Source organism: Ambystoma mexicanum, chromosome 4q (genome assembly GCF_040938575.1).
Source record: "Ambystoma mexicanum isolate Mex_15411 chromosome 4q, UKY_AmexF1_1, whole genome shotgun sequence".
NCBI classification, from domain to species: Eukaryota; Metazoa; Chordata; class Amphibia; order Caudata; family Ambystomatidae; genus Ambystoma; species Ambystoma mexicanum.
In genome coordinates this window covers 199,066,711-199,093,980 of record NC_090928.1, presented here as the reverse complement: position 1 = coordinate 199,093,980, position 27,270 = coordinate 199,066,711, and the positions used below count along the sequence as shown (strand labels likewise).

The 27,270-nt window shown below is 45.6% G+C and overlaps 1 protein-coding gene across 4 annotated transcripts in view; it reads left to right on the top strand.

Moving 5' to 3' along the window:
• ARID1B (AT-rich interaction domain 1B) overlaps nt 1-27,270 on the top strand; it is a 1,170,625-nt gene that overhangs the window by 1,141,269 nt on the left and 2,086 nt on the right. For all 4 annotated transcript variants that reach the window (XM_069607734.1, XM_069607732.1, XM_069607733.1 and 1 more), the window contains 4 exons: nt 531-621; nt 2,269-3,055; nt 19,119-19,249; nt 26,284-27,270. The exon at nt 26,284-27,270 is cut by the window's right edge and continues 2,086 nt beyond it. In XM_069607734.1, the coding sequence (XP_069463835.1) occupies nt 531-621; nt 2,269-3,055; nt 19,119-19,249; nt 26,284-27,270 (1,996 nt within the window). The remainder of the gene's footprint in view (nt 1-530; nt 622-2,268; nt 3,056-19,118; nt 19,250-26,283) is intronic.

Sequence of the window (27,270 nt, the reverse complement as noted above, 5' to 3'; positions counted from 1 at the left end):
AGGATGTAGTTGGTGATACCTAGTGTGAGTTGTGTCTTCCATACAAACATAAGAGTGAAGGTTTAATTAAAGAGGAATATACACACGATCAGGACTAGTTTTGCAGCCACTGTTGATGACAGAATATTCTGTTCACGCAGCAGATTAGGGTGTTTGTTTCTACGGTGTGTTATTTTCAATCAGTTGCTGTCCGCACATTGTTGTACTACCTCAAACCAGGCACAAAAAGAATGTGTTTAGTTGTTTTCGTTTTGGGTACTTTTTTGAAAAGGGCAGCAGAAGATTAGGCTGCCCCTTAGGTACGCCCGGAATCAAGGTGCTTGTACACAACTAGATCAGAAAAGTTCCCCACAGGGATATTCAGATATTATTAGTAATCGGTTATTTGTCTGTGGCACCATTTCAGAAACTTTTTGAATATGGTCCTCCCCATTGGTTGTGCCAACAGGAAAAGGGTCCAATCCTAAACCTGTAGAAGGCCTAAAGGTAGTTAATAATTGCGGCATTGATTTTCGACATTTCTTTTGTAGGCATGAACCCTATGGACAGCAGTATCCAGGGCCTGTCTCCGGGCAGCCTTCGTATGGAGGACACCAGGCTGGAATGTACCCTCAACAACAAGTAATAAAAAGCAACTGCAGAAATGCATACATTTATTTATGTATTTACTATATTGTTCATTTGGAATTCATTAAATGGTTCTTTCTACCTCACATGTTGTATAACGCCAAAAAAAACGTTTTCCCAAAAGTTAAAAACGCAGGAAAGAAAACAGTAGAAAGGTGCGTGCCCCAAATTAATCTTTAGAAATTATCAACAACTAAGCAAGGATGGGGCAAGTTAAATATTAACTGGGGTGCATGATTAGTTCTCCTATTGGACGCTGGCAAGGAAAGTTGGAATGTGAGTGGTGAGTATTTCCTGGGCGAAGATCCTGAATGGGATTGAGTGTTAAACCGTAAATAAAAACACGAAGGGCAGTTTCCTCAACAACTTGGAAAACCAAGGTACGTACTTGAGATTTGGTTGGAACCTCGGATCGTGTGATTGGAGCAAAAGACTGCTTGCGTATAAGTGAACACTTTACCCGTGTAGTCTCAAGGTGGGAGCAAAAAGAGGCAAGATAGGGCTGCTCTAAGCCCTTTCATACCAGATCAAACCATAAGCAATGTAAGCTGCGTAATGCTGCAAATTGGGGCAATAGGACGCAGAGTATTCGGAACGGGTCGAACCGTGCATAGGTACATAAGTGCAAAGAAAAGCAGGCTTAAAAGTCAGGAAATCCAAGAGAAAGAGGAACAGAGAGAAATGACATGATGTTCCATATGTTTCAGCTACCGATTAAAATCATTTGAACTGTTTAAGGACGTTAACAACTATTTATATGACTTTTAGAATTTTGAATGAGATATAAAATACATTTCTGATTCATTCTTTTGCATTGTTTAGGAAAACGCCCAATACATGAAAAGCCAACTGACTGGGAACCCCAGCTGCAAACATGTTTTAGAAGCCGAGAAAGGCCCCTAACTTTGCATATATATATATATACGTTTAAAAAATCCTTGAATCTAAGTTAGCGACCGATTGGTATTTTCACATTTTGTTTGCGGCAGCATTAGAAATGATAGCATCCTGATATGGCATTTGTTTCACAAATACCTGAAACCAAAAAAGATGTTTTAATTCGTAATAACATTTAAAATACAATGTAATAATTCTTCAGTGCAAATAGTGGTCCTATTCCTCCCCTATGAGTATTGGTATTTCATATTAAAAAATGCACTACTAGATTTCTCCCTTTAAATATAGACAAACATGGCATATATCCCCAGATTTACAGCAGTGGTAAATCCATTCTTGCACCTGTGTATACTATTGGAAGTGGATTGGGTCTACAGTGGTAGGAAAAGTAAAGTAAGACTGCCGCTGTTTTTGCCAATGAGGTTGAATTGCAATGCCACAAATCAAGATGAATAGGTAACACATAGGCCTGGAATTACGGCGCGATGCAAGTCCTTTCAAGTTCCTCATGTCACATTGGTCTGAAGTGATATGTGATTGGCAATAGTTGCCAGAACATTAAGCTTCACAAATGCAACTACAAAAATGTGCATATTAGAAGATATATTTGATAGTAGAAGTCAAGTATGAGCGGGTGGGATAGTTCATTGGTCATCATTCCTTGTCAATGTCTTTGGTTGTTTTTGTAATTCATTGGTTTTAACAGTGTCAACGTTGGTAAATGTGCTATCCTTTCACTTTCAGAACTACAAACGTCACATGGATGGGTTATATGGCCCTCCTGCAAAACGCCATGAAGGGGACATGTACAGCATGCCATATAACCAACAGCAGGAAATGTATAACCAATACGGCAGCACTTACTCAGGACCAGAACGGAGGCCAATGCAAGGACAATATCCTTATCCCTACAACAGAGAGAGGATGCAAGCACCAGGACAGATTCAGCAGCAACATGGGATGCCCCCGCAAATGATTCCTGGTCACATTCAATCTAACGCCAGTGAAAGCCCTCAGCCCAGTTTGTGGCCGACACGGAATGATATGCCTTATCCATATCCAAACCGACAAGGTCCCGGTGTCCCCGCACAGTCTACAGCCTACCCAGCAATGAACCGCACTGATGAAGCAATAGCACCGGACCAGAGAATGAACCACGAGGGCCAGTGGCCTGCTCATGTCAACCAGCGGCAACCAGCCTACATATCTCCATCGGCCAACATGCAGCCTGTCACCCGGCCCACTCCATCATCTTATCAGACTCCCCCGGCCCTTCCAAACCACATTTCTAGGGCGTCAAGTCCTGCTTCTTTTCAGCGCTCACTTGAAAACAGGATGTCTCCAAGCAAGTCTCCTTTTTTACCCTCTGTCAAGCTTCAGAAGGCACTGCCCACTGTTCCACTCTCACAAGTTGCAGTACCACCACCACAGCCTCCGCCCGTCAGACGAGAAATTATATTTCCTCCAGGATCAGTGGAAGCATCCCAGCCAGTCTTGAAACCAAGGCGAAAAGTCACCTCAAAAGATATTGGTAAGCACCTGATGCAATGTAGATGAAACGGTTTCCTTCATTTCATCTTGAATTGGTTTTCTTCAAGGAGCTGCGATCAATTGTTTTTCATGATTATTTTTACTCCAAGAATTTCAAACTGTACTCATTGCATGTAGTCATTGTTTTGAATGGGACTTATTTCTTCATCCACTCTTCCTGTTGGACACTCATTTCTAACTTGCTATTCTTCCTTTTATTTCATTTACAGATTTGTGTTTTTAATATTACCCCTTGCAGTGCCTGTCAACACTAAATTCTTTAATTTCCTTTTCCATGTGCTACTTTGCCGCCCTATGCAGATGACTTTTTATGCATCCCTAAAACCTCTTCAAAGGCTAAAGTGCACGTGCACCAGTCATTATTCTGAGATTGTTTGTTTTTACTTCCAAAATGTTAGTTCTACTCGCATTTTGTCAGTGAGGTACTCAGTTATTTAATTTTTAGACTAAATACAAAATGTAAAATGCAGTATATGAAATGTTGTAAATCCAACAAGAGTTGGGAACACGCTGGGGGTACTGTTGAGCCGAGTGAACAAAGACTGCATGGTCCATGGTCTGCAAGCTGCTCACCAGAGGGACATTTTAAGGTACCGGCCATAACCTTGGTGAAACCACCTCTCATGCTTTCACAACCCACAGGAGCTGCCAGTTTGTGGTCCAGAGTGGGTGGAGGAAGCCCTGGCCTCCCTGAGACCGTCTGTCCAGCCTCTCAGATCTGCTGGGAGCAGAGCCGAAGTGCCTTGGGAGGAGGGCCTGCTGATAAGAAAGGGTGGTCGCGGAGAAAAGGGAACACCCCAAATTGCTGTGCCAGAAAAACAGATAAACGCCGGCAGTGGATAGTGTTGTGGAGCAGGAGTGTGTTGGTGGAGTTGCCACAGTTGTGGTGAAGATCCTATACCACAGTGGTACCGCTCATAAGGTAGACTCCAGCAGGTAGGCGTGGGCCACCGGCACAAATTCGCAGGCAGCTCGGATGAGCTGAGAACAGTTCCCCCTATACATAAGACACCAGAGAAGCTGGGCACACAAGCCCGCCAGCAGCCAGAGCCTTCACCACGAGGTGAGAGGGTACATAACTGGGGGCTGATGCAGACTTTGAATTAAGATGTAATCGAGGGAAGTGAGGAAAGCCAATCCTGGACATAATTAAATAACTTAGACATATGGAAATTAGATAACCATCACAGAATATTAAGAACGGAGAGCTAACTAAATAAATAAATAAAAGGGAGATATGCCAATATATCGGGGTCACAGGAGACCGCAAATGAGTGAAATGCGCCATAAACTGATTAGCAACCATGGGAGAAAGTTGTAAACACACACCCACCCACTCTGCAGGATTCAAAGGAACACTTGCATAACGGCTTATATCATAAAGCTGCACACTTAAAGAGGGGCCATCAAGGTACGAGGCAATTCACACCATATAATGCAGTTTAGAAAACAAAGTGGTTAACAGAAAAGAGGCACTGATAAACAGCAATCGGACACAATTCAGGAGTGCCTAGTCTTGGCGCACAGCATGAAAGCCAGAAGCCCGCATACACTCAAGACCAAATCTCGGAAGACGAAATGTCAGACAGATCCATAGACCTCACAACGAAGGCTAGGAATCCTACACCGAGAGAGATGCTGTCCCTGATTAAATCTATGGTCAAAGATGTCTCCTCAATCAAAACCGAGATACAAGACATGCAGTATGCCTTGGTGCTATTAATTAAAGGCTGGAGGAAGCTGATTCACGCATCTCACGGCTAGTGGACAAAGCCAATGCAAAGAAAGAAGGCAACCCCACCTATGTAAACAACGTCCACGTCCAGCTATGGCTGACTGGCTAGACAGGTGTCCGGAGACTGTAGAAACAACGTAAAGGTGATGGGGTCTTGGAGGGAGGAAAAGCTCAGAACATAAAAACCTTTGTGTTGAAGTTATTTGCAGCAATACTCCAAATAGAAATTGGAGGCCATACAGAAATCAACAGGGCCCATAGAGCACTGCACGTACTCCTGTACACTGTCAAACCTCCAACACCAATCATACATTTCCTCAAAGAAAGAGAGATGCAGTTCGCTAGAGAGAAAGATGGAATAGTCTGGCAAAGGCAGAGAATCATTGAGATCTTTCAAGATCTGGCCCGGGGGTGACTGGAAAAATGGAGCCCCTTTTCAGAAGATAAGAAAATCCTTACGTAAAGGAAGAAAAGCTTTCCCTGGGGTTTCACACCTGTGTCTATTAGATTCTGCTTGGGAAATAAAAACTGGCATTACCACTCCAGCCAGCCCTACAGATAATGGGTGTAGTGCCCACTTGTACTGCCTAAAAATAGGCAAATATCCCCAAACAATAAAAATAAGTAAAAAATACTCCCAACAAACAGGAAACACACGTACAACCTTGTGCTCCTGCTTTCACTCACACAGCTCCATGGATATGTTTGGACCCAAGTGCTCATGGTACCACAGGAAGAAACTACCATTAATGCCGGATCGAAAGAAGTAAACTAGTATCTTTTAGTGTGTATGCAGAACTAAGTGCAAAGGAATAATTATTACAAAACATTTCTGTTTTCCAGTTGCAACTTTTTGACTCGCTTATGAAATACTCACATGGGGAATTGAACTTACATTTTTACTCCCTGAAAAATCATTTTACTCAGGATTTTAAAAAATGGAGTAAAATACTCCTTCAAAATCTTACCTGGAGCACTGACTTCAGCTGAAATTAGGGACTTCTTAAAGGAGGAAGCGGATCGCAGTAGACAGCAAGATAAAAATAGAATTAAGGAAGCTTGAGACATGTCAAAGCGCAACCCAGCAATGTTCTCTGAGGAAAGGGAACTAGGAATCTCATCTTTCCCAGGCGATGGTTCAGCCGGGGCATGAAAAAAAGACTAGTTCATCAATCCCTCAGAGGAAGGTGAACGCAACTTGTTGAAATGCCCCTTCAAGAACCATGTCCAGCATCCCTCGCAACAATTGCATGGAACGTTAATGGAATAAACATTCCAATAAGGACTAGAATTCCTTCCTTTCTCACAAGAAGTCAAACTGACATTGCCTTCGTTCTGGAAACCAAACTGCCTGAGGTGAACTAAAAAACCATAGCAAATGGGTGGAAAGGACAGACCTTCTTTAATCCAGCTAAAGGAAAAAAGAACGCAGTGGTAATCCGGGTACATTACTAGATTAACTTTCATGTGAATAATACCACAAATTACCCCAAGGGCAGATGGGCAATGGCAGAAGATAAAATGGGAGGGGAGTCTTTCTTGTTGATGTCGGCATATGGACCCGCCACAGAGGCCCCCTCCTTTTCCAAGCTGTTGCATGACCAATTGTCACCCCATCCGGATAATAGGATGATAATCTGGGAGGAATGAGATAGTTGCCCCTACTCTAGATGGGTAGAGCCCCTGGTGAAGGCTAACATCACATCCATTAGGGCTTTCCAAATCATTACTCCCTTGTAGATGCCTGGAGAAAGTTTAATTCTACAGCACGCAACTACACATTCCAGTCTCCCCGGCATCTCACTTTCTCCAGAATTGATTACATCCTAATAGCCAGCTGCCAGTCAAATGAGTTGGTGGAAGCAAAAATAGCAGAGGTGTAAAATTTCCAATGCTGGCAGCTGGGATAGATGAGATTATTTTTGTTTAATTTGGCGTGCGCCACTTACAACAACAATATGCATTAAAAACAGACACAAATGTTGAAAGAAAATATATATGAACAGTCACACCAAACATAGAAAATCGGGTTAAGACCATTACTCACGGTTAAGTACAAATTAAAACATTCTAAAATCAAATAAAAATTATTTCCAAATGTTTAAAAGCCCCTTTCACATATTCAGAAGTCATGGATAAAATGGTCATTACAGCACAGCATAAACATTATCACCTCGGGCACAGTTCTAATATAACATATAAAATGTCTGCACAGCCACTGTCTCTTATTTTAACAATTGTACTACTGACGGGGATTAAACTGCGTGCAGCAGCTAAATATTTCAGCGAGCCCAGTTTCATGATGCAGCTCAGCTCATGGCCTGATCGAGTTCTGGCACCTTAGCTTTTCTTTTTTAGATCGAACTTATTTTTGGCACCTAGAACTGTTCATGGGCCATGGATATTTTAGTTCGGGCGATTGGGGGCAGTGGGGGGGGATCGGTCGGGAGGCCATTTCCCTAATGGCATTCCCAACATTAGGTTTTTTTTTTTTGCATCATTACTGACACTTCCCGAAAAAATGCCAGGAATCTTTGTTCCACATGTAGCCTACTACTAGAAAGGCCCACTTCCAAAATGAGAGCCTCCCAGAAGCACCCGGGACAAGACCTAATAACTTCCTTAGTACCTAGTTCAGAATAGGGCAGCGCAGATCATATGTCCCCATAGTTCGCAACTATACAAAGCTGCAGAGTAGGCTTTGGCCTCCATTACCTGAATACACTAATCGAGCCGCTGATCGCCAAACTTATAATAAAACCTTGCCATGCTGCCCAAAGCCTTTTTCCACCATACTAAGATGCAATACCGCTAGGAGACTGAAAACTAGCTGGAAATACAGACCACGACTATACGTTACAGAAGAAGAAAGATATGAGCAATGCAATTTCCACTATCATGGCCTTAAATGATGATGGCAGTACATATCCACAAAGTCTATGGAATGCGGCAAAACACTTAGAGGGATCATAATAGAAAAAGGATCAATAATTAAAATGGAGAAAAGCTGGAAGGGTTGGAGGCACACAATAAGAACTTGGGGACACTCCCGCCCCAAATTCTCTTCTCCCTTAACAGGGCAAAGTATGCGCTGAATCAAATCTATACTGCAAAAGCCCAATTCCTACATAAAAATAGCCCGGAGCAAATTCTATAACCAAGGGAATAAAGCGGGAAAAAGGTATCTCATATAAAGCACTGCTAAACTTGAGACCCATCCCAGCTACAAGAATAGAGTTTGACTGAACGGAGACCGATACAGACGAAATCTGTTAGGCCTTTAAATCTCATCACACACTATACTCCACAGATCACATGGGTAATGGCACACTCTGACACCTTCTTTAAAAACATCCCTGTTACATTGTTGAACCACACCTTGAATGAAATGGATATAGTCCGAGATAACACCCACCACCATGATCTCAGTCTTGGTCCCGTTCAGCTTCAGCCAATTGCGGTCTATCCAGCGCCTTACGGCCTCCAGGAAACCTCATAGTGCCTCAGACATCAGTATATCTCGGGCTATAAAATATATTGGGGCAAACAAAGCTTCACAGGCTGGGGCAATACGATAGACAAATCAATCTGCAGACAATTCCACTATTACAGATATCCTCAACCTTCAAATATCTAGGAATAAAAATAAATTGCGTCACCACATGGTTAAAATGAACAACGACAAACTATGGAAGGACATAGAAAGTGAGTTTAAAAGCTGGAAAGGCCCCCTATTGTAGCTAACAGATACGGTCTCACTTTTCTAAATGGTTTCACTAGCAGATGCTGTATTTATTCACAATGATCCCAATCTCTATTCCAACAAAATACTTAAGGCAGGGAGACCCAGCCAAGATCAAGTTAGCCACATTGCACAGACGGAAACAATAGCAGGGGCCCAGGTGTCCCGAACATCAGGCGATAGTACCTGACCTCAAAGTTTGCACTAGTAGCAAGATCCAACATAACGATTATTTGAGAGACCAAAGATTTTGTGTTGATGCCCTTTAACACAGCAGATTATTTTCACCACATGCATTTGGTTGTATATAACGCAGTACTATACCACCTGAAACTGATCTGGGCTGCCATACGCAGGTGGAAAAAACAAAGTTCAACTCCATTCCTGTGCTCCAATATGGCACGAGTAGTGCCTGCTAATAAACGGATCCTTTCACTGGCAGAGCAGGGAATTCAGAGGGTTAAAATACAAATATTACTGCTTCACACGTGTAGTGTTCACCTCATTTACAGGCATATTGAAAGATTGCATTTTGGATAGGGACTGTTGGCATATGCCTGAGGACAGAGGTGGGCAGAGTCCAAGTGGGTGCCATCTGGCACTGAGCAATGAACTCCAGTGGGAGCAGACACTGGGCCACAGAGTCCTGGCTCGCTGCAGTGGTGGCCCAGGAGCAAGATGGGGGCTTGTTGTGAGGATCGTCATGGTCCATATGAACCAAATGAATCTGAACCGCGGTAGAGCAGATGAGCACAGGCAGCTCCCTGGAGCAGTGGATGGGTGTGCTTGCTTGGACCAGAAGAGACGGGCCAACCCACCATGGCTTCTCTTGGGCGTAAGCTAATAGGAGAGTAACAGTCGCATATAAAGGTGAGCACCTGCCCAGCTGCAAGGATCCTGGTGCTTGGTCGCCGTGGGCAAACCATAGGGAAGCCCACATAGGCTGAGCACAGTTCGTCTGAGGCATGTGGCGCACAACATTCCGTCCCGGGAGGATGGCTCAGCAGCAACGTACTCGCCTTGGAAGCGGGACGACATGAAGCAACACAGGTTCGATCCCCAGGTCCGCGCTTAGAAACCTCTGGGCGCGTTATAAGGGAGTAGTTTATTACCTGTAACTCCATTTCTCCAGCATTGGTATCTTTCATGGATTCACATGCTCAGAATATTCCCCATCGTCAGGCTGGGAACCCTCGGTATATTTATAAAAACGTTTTCCATAGGAAAAATGTTGACAATTCTGTGTCCTATCTATGTCGTTTTGGGCCGCTTACACCTGACCCAATAGGACGTAGGGTATAAATAGCCCCGCCCCCTTCAGATTTTAACCCCCAAAGTAGAATGGGGCATATAAGGTTTGCAAGCAGGGGAGGTTGGCGGCACATGTGAATCCATGAAACATACCAATGCTGGAGAAATTGAGTTACAGGTAAGAAACTACTCCCTTCTCCAGCATTGAATCTTTCATGGATTCACATGCTTAGAATAGATTGTATAGCAGTACTCCTAAACTGAAGGTTTGTAATGCAAACCAATATCGTCATAGCCACACATGCATTTAGCAATGTAAAAACTTTCAATCATGGTACATTAACAGTAAAAAAACAATTATGATACATTGACAAGAGGATACACCCCTCTGTTTGGCTTACCTTACTGAAACAGGTGTTGTAGGACTGCTCGTCCCACCTGCATATCCTCTGCATGCTGGTTCTCGAGGCAATAATGCTGAGTGAATGTATGCGGCACCGACCAGGATGCTGCTTGACAGATACCCACAAGCGGGATTCCTGACCACAATGCCGCCGATGACGAGGTGGATATCATTGAATGGGCCTTTGGACGCTTTTCCAGAGGCTTCCCTGCTTTCGAGTGGCAAAAAGCAATCGTCGATGATACCCAGCGGGCAAGTCCTTGCTTCGAGATTGATTTTCCCTTTGCCGAAGGGCCATAAGCCACAAATAGTTGTCTTGTACCTCTAAAATCTTGAGTACGATTGAGATAAAACTTTAGGGCTCTTTTTACATCCAACGTATGGAGAGCTTTTTCTGCAAAAGATGAGGGTGTTGCGAAGAATGTCGACAGTACAATTGAAGAATGCTTGTGGAATATAGTTGGAACTTTTGGTATGAAATGAGAGTTGGTTGCCAATACCACTTTGTCTTTGAAAAACCTCAAGTATGGAGGGTCAATAACCAATGCTTGTAGTTCCGAAAGTTGTCTTGCTTAAGTAATATCCACCACGAAGGCCAATTTCCATGATAAGAATTTTAAAGATGACGGCATAGGTTCGAAAGGATCCTTCATTAGTCCTGCCAGTACCAGGTTGAGACTCCAGTTCGGAGGAAACTTTTTGGTTGGAGGAAAAGTTCGGAATAAGCCCTTCAGGAAATGTTTAACCAGTCGATCGCTAAACAGTGGTGTTGAATGTCTTAAGAGTGAATCTCGAAACGGCTGCCAGATGAACCTTTATTGAAGTGAAAGATAAACCTCTTTCTGCTTAGTGCAACAAGTATGGAAGAAGCTGCTCTGCCGCGATGTTCAGGGGTTCTAATCTTGGTTGATCTTTGCACCACATACAGTATCTCTTCCACTTACATGCATACGAAGTATTCATGGAAGGAGCCTGTGCTGCTTGTAAAATTCTGCGACAGTCCGATGAAACGGTCAGAGCCCTGAACTCTGAGAAGTCAGGAGCCAGGCTGTCCAGCTGAGGCCGTCCAGGTTGTGATGCCAAACTGCTCCCTTGTCCTGAGATAGAAGGTTCAGAATCTTCTGGAACCTCACTGGTTGCGTTATCGACAACTGAAGTAGGTTGGAGAACCACGACTGTCTCGCCCACTAAGGGGCCACTAGGATCACACGACATGGGTATTTGTGAATCCATTGTAGAGTACATCGGATAAGTGGAAACGGAGTGAACGTATATGCGAACTTGCCCGTCCACGGGAAGGAGAATGCTTCCCCCAGCGAGTCGGGTTCTGGCCATCTGCTCACGTACTGTGTGCACTTCTTGTTCTCTCTCTCGTTGCAAAGAGGTCCCGGGAAGGATGGCCCCATTTTCTGAAGATGTTCGTCAGCTGTTGGTCGTTCAACTCCCACTCGTGCAGTTGATTCATCTCTCTACTGAGAGTCCGCCTGTACATTTTTTACTCCTGGCAGGTGGTAAGCCAATATACTTATTTTCTGTTCGAGAGCCCAGTGCCATATTTCCTGAGCTTTGGCCGAGAGAGTTCTGGAACGAGTACCTCCTTGTTTCCTTAGCTACAACATTGTCGTCGTATTGTCCATCAATATTCTTACGGCCCATCCCTTTATGCGTGTAAAAATGATTTTAGGGCCCAACGTACCGCCCTCAACTCCAGCACATTGATATGAAGGGTCGACTCTCCTGGGGACCACTGACTTTGCATCTGCTGGGGCTCCAGGTGGGCTCCCCATCCTGTCAGAGATGCAGCCATCACCACCGTCATCTGAAACTCCGGTTCCTGCAGGGGCATCCCTCTCGTTAGATTGTCTGAGAATTGCCACCACTGAAGCGCTTGCAGAAGCTTGTTGTCGATAGTCAATTTGTCTGACCATAATCCTCTACTTTGGGACCATCGGTCTGCCAAAAATTCTTGTATTGGTCTCATGAAGAGAAGACAGTTGTTTACTAATGGGATACACAACCCCATGGCCCCCAGTAGTGACATGTATTTTCTTACAGACACTCTGGTGTTGGTTTTCCACTCCTTTGCCTTGTGTCTGAGTTTGTGAACTCTCTCCAAGGACGGTTTTACCAGTCCTGACTGCGTCTGGAACTCCACACCCAAAAACACCAAGTTCCTTGAGGGAGTTAAGGAAGACTTTTCTCAAAGTTGATTGCAAAGCCTAGCTGCTGCAGAAGTTGCATAGTGGCTTTTAGACTTGTTTGTGCTATTATCGGTGACGACCCCCTTACCAACCAGTCGTCCAGATAAGGGTAAACATGATGACCTTTTCTTCGTAGCCATGCTGCTACTGGACCAAGCACTTTGTGAAAGTCCTGGGAGATGACTTAAGTCCGAATGGGATTACTTTGAACTTGTAGTGGGTTTGACCAACTATGAACCTTAGAAATCTTCTGTGTCGTAGACGCATTGGTATATGAAAATATGCGTCTTGCAGGTCGAATGACGCCAGAAAATCCCCCGGCTGTATAGATCGGATAACCATCTGAAGCGTAAGTATTTTGAACTTCAGACTTTTCAGTGTCTTGTTGAGATCTCGGAGGTCTAGAATGGGTCGCCACTTGCCGTTGGGTTTTTTGACTATGAAGTAGCGGGAGTAAACAAGACCTCTTTCGGCCATCGGGACCAATTCTATAACCCCTTTCTGCAGCATAAGCACCACTTCTTGTTGTAATATTTGAAGATGGGGTTGCACCGAAAACGCAGGTGGAATGTGCGATGGCATGTTTTTGAGCTGCAAAGAGTGGCCTAGTTTCACTGTGTCCAACACCCAACGGTCCGATGTTATTTTCTCCCGCTCGTCGACGCAGAGAGACACTCTGCCTCCCAAGTCGTCCTGAAGCTCGTCATTGTTGGGACTTTGACTGCTTGTCTTTTGTGGATGATGAATAACCTCCTCTTCTTCTCGAAGCCTTATAGTCTCGGCCTCTTCGAGTCGCTTGGGCAGCTCGCCTATATCCTTGAGAGGAATATGATGGCCTGCCGAAACCCCGGTCGTTGGATGCCACAAATCGGGAATTCCCTGATGCTCCTCAGAAGGGGCGAAAAGATCAAAATGTTCTGCCGCTCTGTAGGGCTCCAAGAGAGCGTGCTCTGTCCGAGTATTCCTTCATGCCTTTTAAGGCCTCGTCCACCTTCTCCCCAAACAATTTTTCTCCTTCACACGGCATATCGAGTACTTTTTAGGCCAGAAGTGCAGTACAGTTTGTACACTTAAGCCATGCTTGTCTTCTCAACACCACTCCTTTGTTTATTTGTTTGAAACCTGATTCTGCCAGGTCTACGGCAATATTAATTGAGTGGTTGACGCCTCTTCCCCCTCACGCACCAGCAACATAGCAGATTTTCTGTGCTCATCCGGTAGATGTTCCATGATGGGGGCTAAACCGTGCCACATCTCCCGGTCTTATCTCGCCATAATAGCCAGTGAGTTTGCTGCCTTTACCGTCGTCGCTCTTACCAACAAAACTTTCTTTCCAAAAGCATCCTGCCCTCGTCTGGGGGGGTTGTACATTTTTTGCTATGATCTGGCCTTTCTTGCAGCAGCTGCCGACACTACCGATTCCGGGGAGGGCTGTACGGATAAACATTTTGGAGTAGACTCCGGAGCTTTAAATTTCTTTTCCAGCCTGCCTTTAACTGCAGGCTCCGAAAACGGATGGGGCATGGTTCGTAAACCTTCATGCCAGACGTGGTCTAAAATGGGGACCGAGATTACAGACTTCCTCCTCTTCCCCATATGGTTGAACAAGAAGCACTCCTTCTTTTCCTCCTCCGGGGACAAGCCAAACTCAATACATGCCTTGCCCATCATTGCGTGGAAGGAGCTGATGTCATCCAGCGGTGATGGTTGCGTCGGACTTCTTGGAGCTTCCACCTCTGCCTCTGATTCCCATGTTGGATCTCGTGAAGGGGACGATATGTCCGAAAAAGACTCTGTGTCCCTGGTCTGACTCAGAATCTGGTAACTCTCCTTCCTCAGGCTGTGAGCGTGGAGGATCCTCACTAACTGGACGGGAGGCTGGCACTCTGGCCGATGACTGCGGGGCCGGACCAGGTTTGTCGGCGGCCGGCGTAGTCGGTGCCACTTCAGGTGTACCAATGTGAGGCAACTTCACGTCCAACCGGCTCGATAGTCTGTAATGTGAACAACACTTCCAAGGACAACACCGACTGGGGATTCAGTAAAGACGATGTAACTGGGATACTTCGCCCACTCGAGACCGTCAACGAATTAACACCCTGCAATCCAAGATGTGGTGGACCAGCCACCTGTTCACGGTCGTCTTCCATAGATGATATCGAGAAGGCTGCTTCCTGTTGTAATAGGGCCTCTGACAAGATCGGATCGTACACAGCCGGTTGCCAGCCCTCTGGAGGGTCCACTGTCGATGATGCCAACTTTTCAATCGTCGTCTGAATCGACGAAGCGACTGTAGCAATAATCTGCGCTGATGGTAATGAATCCGTCGACGACCGAACTCCCGTCGACGACAGTGGTGGTTGTGGCGCAGGCTCATGAGGCGTTCCCGCCTTTTTTGAGCTTGATTTATGCCAAATATGTACAAAAAAAGAAAATGATATTTTACTGATCATAGAGGAAATACTTGTAACACTCACCTTGATTTTGAAGAGGGCTCCGACTTCCCTAGCACTGGATCCCTACTCCACAAAGACTTCATCCAAGATTGCTTTACTATAGCCATGGTGCGTACCACTGCTGTCTAATCTCTCTCTCATTTTGGCCTAGCTATCTCACCTAAACAGGGCAGTTTGATTGCCCTAGCGTGCTTTTTGTCTGACTGGCCGTCTTTCAAACTTTAGCGCCTCTCCTTTCACTACGTCTGTTTCCACTCTTCACCTTCATAATCCTCTCTCTGCCTTTCTACACTGTGTCTCCTGACTTTATCACATATCGTCCTCCTCCTGTCTCTACTACTGTCCCTCTCTAGCCATATGGTAAACTGCTCAGCTCACTGTATCAGCACTAGGGATGTAGTGGAACACACACTAAACTCCTCTGGCCCCTTTTCCATCTTACAATCTCCACTCCCACCCCCAACTCAAGTCCTACTTTTCTCTCGCACCCACCAGCAAACAGCCAAAATTGTTACCACTCTCTCAATCCCAACACTTTAACTTCAATCTCCTCCTTTCAACTCCCCTAACCTCACCAGAACACTTATACTGCAGACTAACTCTGCTGGCTTTCTATAGCCCTCCCCCTCCTGCCTAGAAGGTTCTCTCTGCTCCCATTGGCTACCTGAATCAGCTGCCTCTTTGGCCCAATCTCTTGCTAAACTAATCCCAACTCCTCACCTTGAGGGCTGTAATTTCCCCAGAAAATCTTTGAATGGTTCTTTAACCCTGCCCCGTTTCTACTCTTTTCAGCTTGCCATACAATCTCTTGCATAGTTGGTTCTCTCTTCCTGGATTAAGTAAGTCAGTGTCCAAATGTGTTTTTGGGAGTGTTTCCGAATCTCCCTGACTACTGTACATATCCCCAGTGGTTCCAGTTCTCCTGCCCCACTGGTGCCCTGTATTGATTCTGTGGGCCATACAGTGGGTGTTGGGTTTCTCGTTGTCTCCTGAATGGGGAAGCATAGTCAATTTTCACTGGAGCAACCTTTTATCGGTCGTACTGCTCTGTTGGACCCAGTTGCATTGTGGTACGTGTAGTCCCAGTTTTGTTGCGCTGCCTCTTGGGAACCACAATCCATCCCAGGTTTGAGTCTGGCGCATGCTTAGCACTGTAGTCTTTGTGTTAGGTTGATACATCATGCTGCTATGGACTGCATGATTCTGGGAAACCACCTGATGAATCAAAGAAAGAGACCTGGTTTAGACAAAGGCTGATGGGCTTTGGGTCAGGGGCATCAATGCACTTGTACGGCTCTACTCCTACCGAGGAGCCAGGGCTAGAGGTCCCCTCACGCCAGTTTTGACCCTGGCGCTGCCCTGGTAGGCCACTTACTCCAGGTTTATCCCCTCATTGACTAGGTCAGACCCGTGACCATATAAAAAGTTAAATGTTATAAGGCAAATCCCTCATGGGCTATTGTGTCTAACGCGAATAGAAATCCGCTTGGGGTAAAATACTTACTCTGCGTTGTGTAATCCTTTCGAACCAGGAGCGCAGGAACTAGTCAACTCCTGTTAATCATCTTTCATTGCAGACTTCTGAATATAGTGCCTCATTTGGCAACTGGTCTTGGGAAGTGTGGGTTAAACAATGGTCCCCCTCTGTCCTGGTGGTAAGACAAGTTAGTTACTTGTGAATAGAAGTGCTTTAACACAACTTCAACCACTGTGAGATCGAAAGGAGGAGACAAGCAACTGCAGATTGCCTACTTAGTGGAGTACTCTGGATACATTAAGACCTAACATTCAGCATTTCAAAGGGCAGCTCCTGGTTATCCCCTATATGATGGTAAGCTACATAAAGTCTCCCCACCGTAAGCTACAAGGATAATTCAATTCACCTGGGAAACCTGTGACAAATAGAGCATCTAGACCCAAGGCCGGGTCCCCTTTTTAGTTGCTGTAACTCCAAGTCGCCTTTCAGTATTCTATTTGTTTATTGTTGGGGGTATTGGAAGGTTGTGCGATGCTACCGCCTGGGAAAGCCACAAAGGTAGGCCCTATATAAGCTATCTGCACCCTGGCATATTAACAAATTTGGCAAGCCACAAATGTTTAGAATGACAACATTGCAAGAAATAATCCCTCTACTAACACGGGGATTACATGGCAACATTGGACATGAAAGATGCATACTTTCATATTTCAATGCTGCCAGCGCACAGAAGGTTCTTGATAGAAGACCAACACTATCCATTCAAGGTCCTTCCCTTTGGCATTGCCTCAGCCCCAAGGGTATTTACGAATGTGCTGGTGGTAGTAGCGGCTCACCTGCGCAGGCAGTCCATTCCAGTCTATCCTTACCTCGACGACTTGCTAATAACAGGGGTCTCGCACAGAACATGCCTATCAAACAGCCAGAAAACAGTAGATTTACTCTTCAGTCTGGGATTCTCAATCAACGAGAAAAAGTCCAGCTTAGACCCCAGCCAAGTCAAACAATTTCTGGGGGCGCTAATTTGGACAGAAGACAGCCTCATCTTCCCCTCCAACGAGAGTGTTCTAAAAATGCTGTTCCAGATCCCTCATTATGTAGCCAATCGCGAGGTCACTGTACGCAAAGCCATGCGACTGTTAGGGATGATGGCCTCCTGCATGTACTTAGTCCACATGCACGTTTGCGCCCCATGCAAGAGTTGCTCAACAGCCAATTGCGTCAGGCCAGCGGACAGTGGGACGATCTAGTGGTTGTCTCGGCAGCTCTCGTTCTCTCTCTGCAGTGGTGGTCGAGGGAAAACCTCTTACAGGGAAAAACTTTCACCACCCCCGCAGTAAAAGCCACGGACTCCTCTCTCACGGGGTGAGGGAGGCTCGCCGCCTTTATCACACGGTGCACAGCATTGGGTCCCCAGCAGTAGCATCCAACCACATAAACCTGTTGAATTGTTAGCAGTGTTCAAAGCCCTGAAGGCTTTTCAAACGCAACTACAAGAGAAGGCAGTACTAGTCCTCATGGACAGCACCACTGCCATGTATTACCTGAACAAACGGGAGGGCAGGCACTCTCAAGGGCTAGCCAAACTGTCCCAGAACATATGGCAGTGGCTCTCAAACACAAGATGCTCCTCCTGTCTCAACACGTTCCAGGGGAACTCAATCTTCTGGCAGACGTGCTCAGCCGAGATTTCCCACTACCCACAGAGTACGAATGGCGATTGCACGTTGTATCCAACGTCTTCGCAGAATGGGGCTTCCCAGAGATCGACTTGTTCACAGCTCTGGGGAACGCACAACGTCCAGACTACGCCTCCAGTTACCCCCAGAACCGCTCCAAGGGGAACAGTCTCTGGATAACATGGTCAGGGAAATGTCTACGCTTCCCCTCCTCACCCCCCGACCCCCGACTCCCCTACTCAACAAGATAGTGCACAAGATGTTACAAGCATACCCATGTCGCTTCTCGAAAGACAAGATGCAATACTCTGTGATTACCACTAGATGTCGGACTTAATGCACAGCATGTAAATCTAAGCAGATACAATCATCAGAAATGCTATTACGGTAAGTAATGCATGTCATTTATAGTCGAAGATGGCCCTAATGGAAATGGTGAAGGAGGGAACTACATGGAGTCCTTTCCCGATTTCTATTGGCGGCTGTGCAGGAGAGCAGCAAGGGGGATGGGAAAAGGGGCGGCCGATTAAAAAGGTAAGTGTCCATTGGAGAGTGGGTAGTGGCTGAAGGCATTCGGTGTAGGTGAGGGAGAAAGTGGCAGGAAAGTGGTGCGCCCCGAGTTGATAGTTGGAATGCAGGCCTTCGGATTGGGTAATGACCACATTGCCAGCCCTCAGATTGCCTGAGGTTCACACCCTGTTTGCTAATTAGCGATGACAGTAGAGTACCGATTCATGCAGATTTTTAAACTGATATTGAAAGCATCCATGTATCCGATATCGTCAATCAATACACGGATTGTGTCTTGATTAATGCATGATCAAATGCTCACCATTTCATTTTCTGAAGTATATTTCGTGTTAGAACATCATTAAACACAATGAAGTGAAAATGCTCATTTGTCTTTCATATTTAGGTGGTATTCACTAGCATAAAGAAAAGCACATCTGTTACTTGACGCATTTTTTAAAAAACTTAAGAGCAGCAGAAATAGTTAATGATCCATTTGCTCTGTCTCTGCCCAGAAAAACATGTCCTGCTCGAGATTGAGCTATGAGGCAAGTGTGTGTTCTCTAAATGTTGCTTCTGTTTTTCACAGTGACGCCTGAAGCCTGGCGGGTGATGATGTCGCTGAAATCTGGCCTTTTGGCTGAAAGCACATGGGCTTTGGACACCATTAATATTCTTCTGTATGATGACAGCACTGTTGCTACCTTCAGCCTCTCTCAGGTAACGTACATCATGACTGGGTACTGCTATTGGCTGAGCAAACGGATGGCAATGCTAGACTGCCATTTCTCAAAACCTGAGCTGTCTGCATTTTTAACGCACTGCATTGAGTTGCCTACAAGAAAATATAAGTAGACAGACTTTTTTCACATAATCGGACAGTGTCTGCTTCGAAGGATGTGTTTCAGTGTCTGAAGGCCGCTAACCAAGCCCGACCTCGTGGATTCCAGGCCAAAAAGGCTGCTTCTGCCAGGCCAGCATTTTGTCACAGACCTCTCCCGGTTCCCCTCCGTGCTGCAAGTTCCGCACTCCCTGCATGCACCTCTCTCCCCGGCTTACTTTCTGCACTCCCGCGCAGTTTTCCGACTCCAGTCTAGGCCGTGCCACTCACAGACCTATGTACGAGAAGCAGCCTTTCTTTTTGCAGCCTCCCATACCTGGGCCTTCAGAGGGTGCAGCATACGGGCCGCAAAAAGATAAATAGATGCATGTTATGTCCTATTTTTTAAGCACTCCAGACTTGACAATTCAACAGGCGCCACAGAAATAAGGCCTTTGATCATTAATTGACTATGCCTCAACACCTCTGCCATTCAAATACAGTGACGACCTACGACAAAAATTCAGGGCAGCTGGGCACACAACTAGTCTCTAGCACTCGCTCTCCTGCCCTTCCTCCGCACCCGACCACATGCATGATCTGTGGGGTTGCTTACAGGAGCCCAGCCAGCCCATTTAATTCCGTAACCTGGCCAAAATGCACACACGCAGGGATTCTAAACTTCGATGTGCATGTCCCGCACTGCGGCCCCCGAGAGTGAACCCACCACAAGCGCGTTGAGATTATAATAATAGTAAAAGATGCTGTGACCATTACAATCACAATCATATTGGGGTATTGTGCAAAATCCATACTGCACTGTATTTTTTTGTAGACATGCCAAACCACTCTGCAATGGTGTGTAACCAATTTGCGTCATTAATAAATCTCTTCTTGCTCAATGTCATTCATTTTTCTCCACGAGCCACTCATTGCAAATCATTTTCTTTAGAGAATGAAGTCATTCTGTATTGTCATCAATATTTCACTAAGCAACACACAATCATGTTTTACTACCACCCTGATAAGTTAACAATATAAAGTCATTCAAATGGTGCTGTTTGCCACAGTAATCATCAAATAGGTTCGCGGTAGCCTAAGTCGTACCTCAAATATTTTGTTTGAGCCAAGGCTCGGTCATGAACAGTAGAAAGTCAGCGCTATGTTCAATGGATGTTCAGAAGGCTGTGTAAAACGAGTGAGTAGTCTTACTGCAGTTCTTTTTGGCAGTTTCTTGTTCCAAACCCACCATTGCAGTAGGCTTTATATTATGGTTCTTGCTGACAGGTTAGTATGAGAATTAACCAGTAGAATGTGTATGGAGTTTAGCCTCTGGCCAGTCCGAAACTAGGTGGAAGGAAATTGCGCTACTGCTGCGAAGGTTAAGCTTAACCCATTGTTTAATTCTGTTTCAGATTGTGCTCAAAATTAGCAAATGCTTTTATATAAAATGAAGCACATGCAATTTCTTTATGAAATACATGCAATGCCTACGCCCTACATTTTGTTTATTTTAGTAGTGGAGAGGTAGTATTCCCTAATTTGCGTCAATGAATTGCAGGAGACCCCATTCAGTACCAAAACAGCTTAAAGGATGCATTTTGAATTTTATGAAACTCTATAGTAAATACGGAATATTTCCCATTAGGAAAGTTCTGTGGAATATTTCAGGGGGAATGATTTTTTTTCCTACCAACCCCCTCCCTCTAATGTTTGTTTTCCGGGTGGAAATGTATTTCTGTCCATTACATCTTTTGTAGAGATTGTGTGGCTTAGAACTTTTCATGCATGCTTTTTCGGACTGTGCCCGTGGTTTGGAATGAAACCCTTTTCAAGTTGAAACTCGTCCCACTCTTCAATCCTGTTTCCAGCATATCCAATAAGCCAGCAGGCCTGCTTTGTTTTAAGCAAGCGGTAGGGAATTGCATTGCAATAAAGCCACATACTGCACGCTTGAAGCTTCCGCTGCAAGGTGCCCCAATACACCATACCTGATCTTTACCTCCTTCAAAAGATTTAGAACTATTTCCAATTTATATAGAACACTTTGCAACCCCTACTTCATACTGAGTTGTGTCTAACTTGCCTATCCTTCCCCGCAACAAGCTAAGGTTCGAATTGTTATAATCAACCGTTTCTAGTCTGCTCCTCTAGATCCTTGATATGATTTTAGTAACAGTTGGAAATCTCTGTGTGGCGAGAGGAGATGAGGGTGTGGGGGTCAAAGTAGTTTTTTGTCCTCTCTGGTATTGAAATTTGAGGCCAGACGTCATCAGTGTGGCTCTTTGCACTCATTCTAGTTTAGTAACCCACATCTACCCCCGGTTTCCTCAATAGCATACCAACTCGGATGTGTAATTATTTCTCTTCTATTGTGATTTTTTCGAATGTGAAATATATTAATAATCCCTGAGCTTTGGTCAATTGGTTTCATCTAGAGGTGTATATATACCGGCTAAATCTGTTATCACACTTCATATTTGTTTTGCAACAGAATAAAACTTAATTGGGAACTGAACTTATGAATTAAAGGACATTCTAATCATAATTTGGACTCAGTACTAACTTCATATATACAGCTCTAGGAGGAGATAAAAAGTGTTTATTTTATTTTTAAAGTAAATACCAATTGGTCCTGTGTGATTGTGCTACTGTAAAGCTTTTGCTTTACAATAATCACTGAGCACTTCATTTTTCGAAATCGTCAAATAGATGAGGTTCAGATTTTGGTTACATTATTTTACAGTTGGCACATTCACACCCTTGGAGGGGCGCTGGCCAATCAAGAGGCTCTGAACTCTGACTGTACTATATGGTACAAACACGCGTTCCTCCCTTCTCCTGCGACACCTCCTTCGGCTCCTCTCACCAACACGAGTACCACACCCCTGTACTCCCCCACCCCTAGGAAAACCTTCAAAAGTGGTAACCAGCTTCACTTGGCTACTCTGAATTCTCACTCTGCTGTCAAACACCCCTCTGACATCTCTCCTTCTCGAAGACTTTCACCTAGACATCCTCGCTCTTACTGAGATGTGGTTCAATGCAAGCTCTGTCACTGCTCTTGACACACTCCTTCCTGAGGGCTACAAAATTCTCTCCAAACCCAGACCTGACAGGCCTAGAGGTTGAGTGGCCCTGATCTTCCCTGAGTGGGTCCCTGCCTACATCATACCTACTCAATCCTACTCCTCTTTTGAATGCCTCATCTGCAAGCTTGGAGTCTCACCTACTCTCACCCATGCCACTATATTCAGGCCTCCCTGGCCCCATCTCTCTCTCTCTCTCTCTCTCCCTCTCTTCCTGTCCGAATGGGCAGACCGCGCCTCCTGCCGCTCAACCTCTTATTCCAAACTCCTCCTCCTTGGTGTCTTCAATATCCACCTTGACTCCCTTGAATCATCTACCTTTCAGTTCTGTGTCTTCTGTGACTCCCTCTCTCTCTCTCTCTCTCTATTCTCCCTTCCGGCCGACCTACTCTGCAGATCACACCCTGGATGCCCTCATTTCTGGGAACATCCCCATCTCTGGCCCAGTCACCACCCCACTCTCTTGGTCTGAGCACTCTCTCCTCCCGCTTGGGACCCCTTGGCCCTCTATCCGAGCCACCCCCAGCACTGCCAGCCTCCTTCGCCGTCATCCGACCTATGAAGCGAGTGTCGGTCACTGATTTCGCCTCCACCTTAATCACCCCCACCTCTGATTCTCCCTCTGCTAACCTGCACCTCTCCATGGCATCCTTGCCCCTGTCATGAGGATCTGCCTAAAACCTGCCTCCGAGAACAGCTGGTATGATTATGATCTAGCATCACTGAAATGCAAGTGCAGAGTTGCTGACCGGAAGTGTCAGACCTTGGGCTCACCCTCTGACAAAGTGGCCTACCGCCTACTGCAAAAGCAATATCTCTTCTCTCTGCTCCAAGAAGCGGGCCCATATCCAAGCCTGCATCTCCAGAGTCACTAACAACACAAACAAACTTTTCAAAATCTGCAAGGAACTCGCCAATCCAGCGCAGTCTCCACCTCCCCCCTCGCTTCCCAGGCTCTCTGCACTGCATTGGCCTCCCGTTTCACATCAAAAACTCAGGACATGTTGTCCTCACTCTACTGCACTCCCATCCCTACCTCGCTTGGTGCCTCTCCTTCCACCCTGTTCACTGTCCTCTCTCCTGCCCATAGTACTGGATTAGGTCTCTAAAGTGGTCTGCTCTATGAAGGTCTCCTCCAAACAGGTGCTCCCCTGCTCCCCCAGAACCATTGACAACATCTTCTCTCTAGCCTCGGCTCTTGTAGACTTCTGTAGCTACTCCTTCGCCACTGGCTCTTTCCCTCTATCCCTCAAGCACTCCCTAGTGCACCCTCTCCTAAAAAAACGATCTGCTAACCCCTCCTGCCTGGCTATCACCCTATTTTCACCACCCGTTTCCTGGGTAAACGCTTGGAGTAGCTGGTCCTCCCCCCAACTGACCCTTCGCACTGATCTTCTTGGTTGCCTTCATGACCATCAATCTGGATTTCGGGCATCCAGAGGCACGGAAATTGCTCTCCTGAACACCTGTGAAACCATGCGTGCAAATCTCAATTCCAACCATCCTGCTGTTTTTTCTCCTTGATCTCTACTCTGCTTTTGACACAGTCAACCATTCCATCCTCAAACAACTGTGACACCCTCGGCATCACTGACTGGGCACTGGATTGGCTGACCTCTTTTCTCACTAACCGCCCTTCCCAGTTGCAATTGGGCCCTTTCGCCTCCACCACCTTCCTCTCTACCTGTGGCGTCCCCCAGGGCTCTATCCAATTGCCATGGCTCTTCAATATCTATTTATTTATTACATTTGTATAGCGCACAAACAGCCCAGGGGCATCGATGTACTGTTACTTGTAGGGAACTTAGTTACAGAGGTGATACAGTTGTGAGATGCATTTGCGGGTTAGTGCATGAATACATTAGTACAGTTTAAGAAATGCATCAAGGGTTGGTCATTCTAAGCTAATAGTAATTGATGAAAACATTATGTAAAGATAAGTTTTCATAGCCTTGCCCCTTTTCTCCTCATTTCCAGTGTTATGCCGATGACACACATTGCCTTCAAACTCCCCTCTGCTCCCTCCTCTCTGATCCCTGACTGTCTGCCATTCAGGCATGGTGTGCAGCTAACGATCTTTACCTTAATGCCAGTAAGATGGAGAGCCTTCTGATTATGACACCTGCACCCTCTTTTTCTCCTAATCTCGGGCAATCTCTTTGGGCCCTCTACCCCTACCATCTTGTGAGGTCAAAAACCTCAGGGTCATCTTCGATTCCACTCTCTCCTTCATCTCTCACATCATGGAACTTACTAAAAAGTCCCACTTCCAGCTCCACCTCCTTGGAGGCATTCTTCCTTTCCTCACCTTCCCCCAGAAGCTCAATGTCTCCAGAGCTCTGGTCCTCTCCAGGCTGGACTACTGCAACAGCCTCTTTCTCAATCGCCTTCTTTCCTCCCAACGCCCCCTCCAGCTAATCCAGAATAATGCTGCAAGACTTATGCTTGGCCTCAAGACCAAGGTCTGTTTTTCTCCAGCCCTAAAATCACTCCACTGGCTCCTGGTGGCTGCAAGGAACAAATCCAAGAACCTCTGCAGCACACAAGGCCTTCTGGAGCTTGGGGCCACGCTAGCACCAATGTTCCCTCCCTAAATACTCCCCTGCTAGAGGCCCATGCTCCTCTAACTTCAACTCTTTGACTGTCAAACGCTTTTCCAACCAGAGTGGGGGTTGGGGGGAGGTCTCTCTCCTCGGTTGGTGCCTCCCTTTGGAACAGCCTCCCAGTCCCTCTGAGTTGAGCTGGACTTCCTCAAGTTCCGGAAACTGCTCAAAACTCTGCTGATCTCTACCTCTTTCCCTTCCCTGCTAATCACCCCACTGCCTCTTTGAATGGTGGCCTGAGCCTCATGAACCTCAGAAGGATTCAAGGCCCTTCTTCCCAGTCGATACCAGCACTCCCCACCCCCACTGCACTGCCCTTGCGGGCCCCCGCTTGACAGCTCTGCATCCCACCCTTGGGAGTCGCCTGCACTAGCACTTGGCCTGAGATTCTCCTCCTTAGCTTCCATTAGCACTTCCCTCCCGGGCCCTCCACCAGCACTTGCCTACTCCTCTGCCCCCCAACCCCCCCCCCCCCCCCCCCATCTCCTGCACTTCTCCTCACTGCACTTACACGTCCGAATGGCACAAGGCCTAGTACGACCTTGACTGTATTTTACTCTTTTTGCCATTATTTTCTCCCCTGTTACCATCCTGTTTAGCCTTGTTGCGCTTTGAAAAACTATTCAGTTGTATAGGTGTCTAACAAATGCTCAACAAAATAAAAATAAAATAGTCTATTTTTAGTCTTCATTACATTCCTGTAATTAAGAATGAAAAATGATTAAATGTACCCGTGTGCCACACCAAAGAAGAAAATAGGGCATAAGATACATTTATCTCTTGTTTGATTTTCACCATAGCATGCACGTTATCTCTTGGTTGTTAATGGTGATTGACTTGACGGACAGGCTGGCCTGACTGGTAACAGTCCTGCCAGTTATGGATTAAGCGCTTTCTCATTGTATGGGCACATAACTGGATGGTAGGCCATTACCAGCCATGACACCTGCCAGCCAATCCTTATCGACTAATTGCTGTTTTAGGAATACTCTTGTTTCACTTTCAGATGTTCTCTTCTTGCCAGGATGACCGCTTTCTATTTATCTCGCACCGTATCAAAACATCATATTAATGTTTTTTTTTCCTTCAGTCTGTAGTACTGTTTTTTAAGAAATATATATCTGTAAAGCTTTCTTACTGTTAAGCTGCTCCTACTTGTGTCCTTGCATTTTGGAAGTAGTTATTTACATAGAACATTTACATGGTTAGTCACTCACCCTCCTATTTCGTTTTCTCTTACAGCTATCTGGATTCCTTGAACTGTTGGTGGAATATTTTAGAAAATGTCTGATAGACATTTTTGGAATTCTGAAAGAATGTGAAGTTGGAGACCCAAGTCAAAATACACTCTATCACGACCCAGTAAAAGCAGACGACAGTCTACCTTTGACAGATGAATATGAAGACCTTTATTTTGGAGAAGTGGAGGATGAGGACGAGGAGGAGGAGGAGGAAGAGGAGAAGGAGGAGAATAAAGAAGAGGAAAATGAACCGCTTGATGACGATCAAAAAATGGCACTTTTGACCACATCTGTTTGTGAAAATCCAATTGAGAAGCCAAAACAAGCCAGTAAATATGACAAGCTTCCAATAAAGATCGTAAAGAAGAATAGCTTGTATGTCATTGACAGGTCTGACAGACTCGGGCGTGTACAGGAGTTCGATAGTGGGCTGCTACACTGGCGACTTGGTGGGGGTGACACAACAGAACACATCCAAACTCATTTTGAAAGCAAAATGGATATTCCATTCTGCAGGAGAGTGCCCCCTTCCTTAAACTCCCCAAACAAAAAGAGGAAAGAACTACAGGAGGAAAAGCTGGGCGACTTTGATGAGCAAACCGAAAAAAGAATAATTGCAACCATTGATGATGTACTGTCAGCTCGACCTGGAGCACTGCCTGAAGACTCTACCAGCCCCTCCTCACAGGCAGACAGCACAAAATTTCCTTTTGGAATTCATCAAGCCAAAAGTCACATAAATTTTAAACTTTTGGAGGATGAACCAAGAAGTCGAGATGAGACTCCTTTGTGCAACATAGCCCATTGGCAGGACTCTTTGTCGAAGCGCTGCATTTGTGTGTCAAATATTGTCCGTAGTTTGTCTTTTGTGCCTGGCAATGATGTCGAGATGTCCAAGCATCCTGGCTTGGTGCTAATATTAGGAAAGCTTATCCTTCTTCATCATGAGCATCCTGAGAGAAAACGAGCACCTCAAACTTATGAGAAA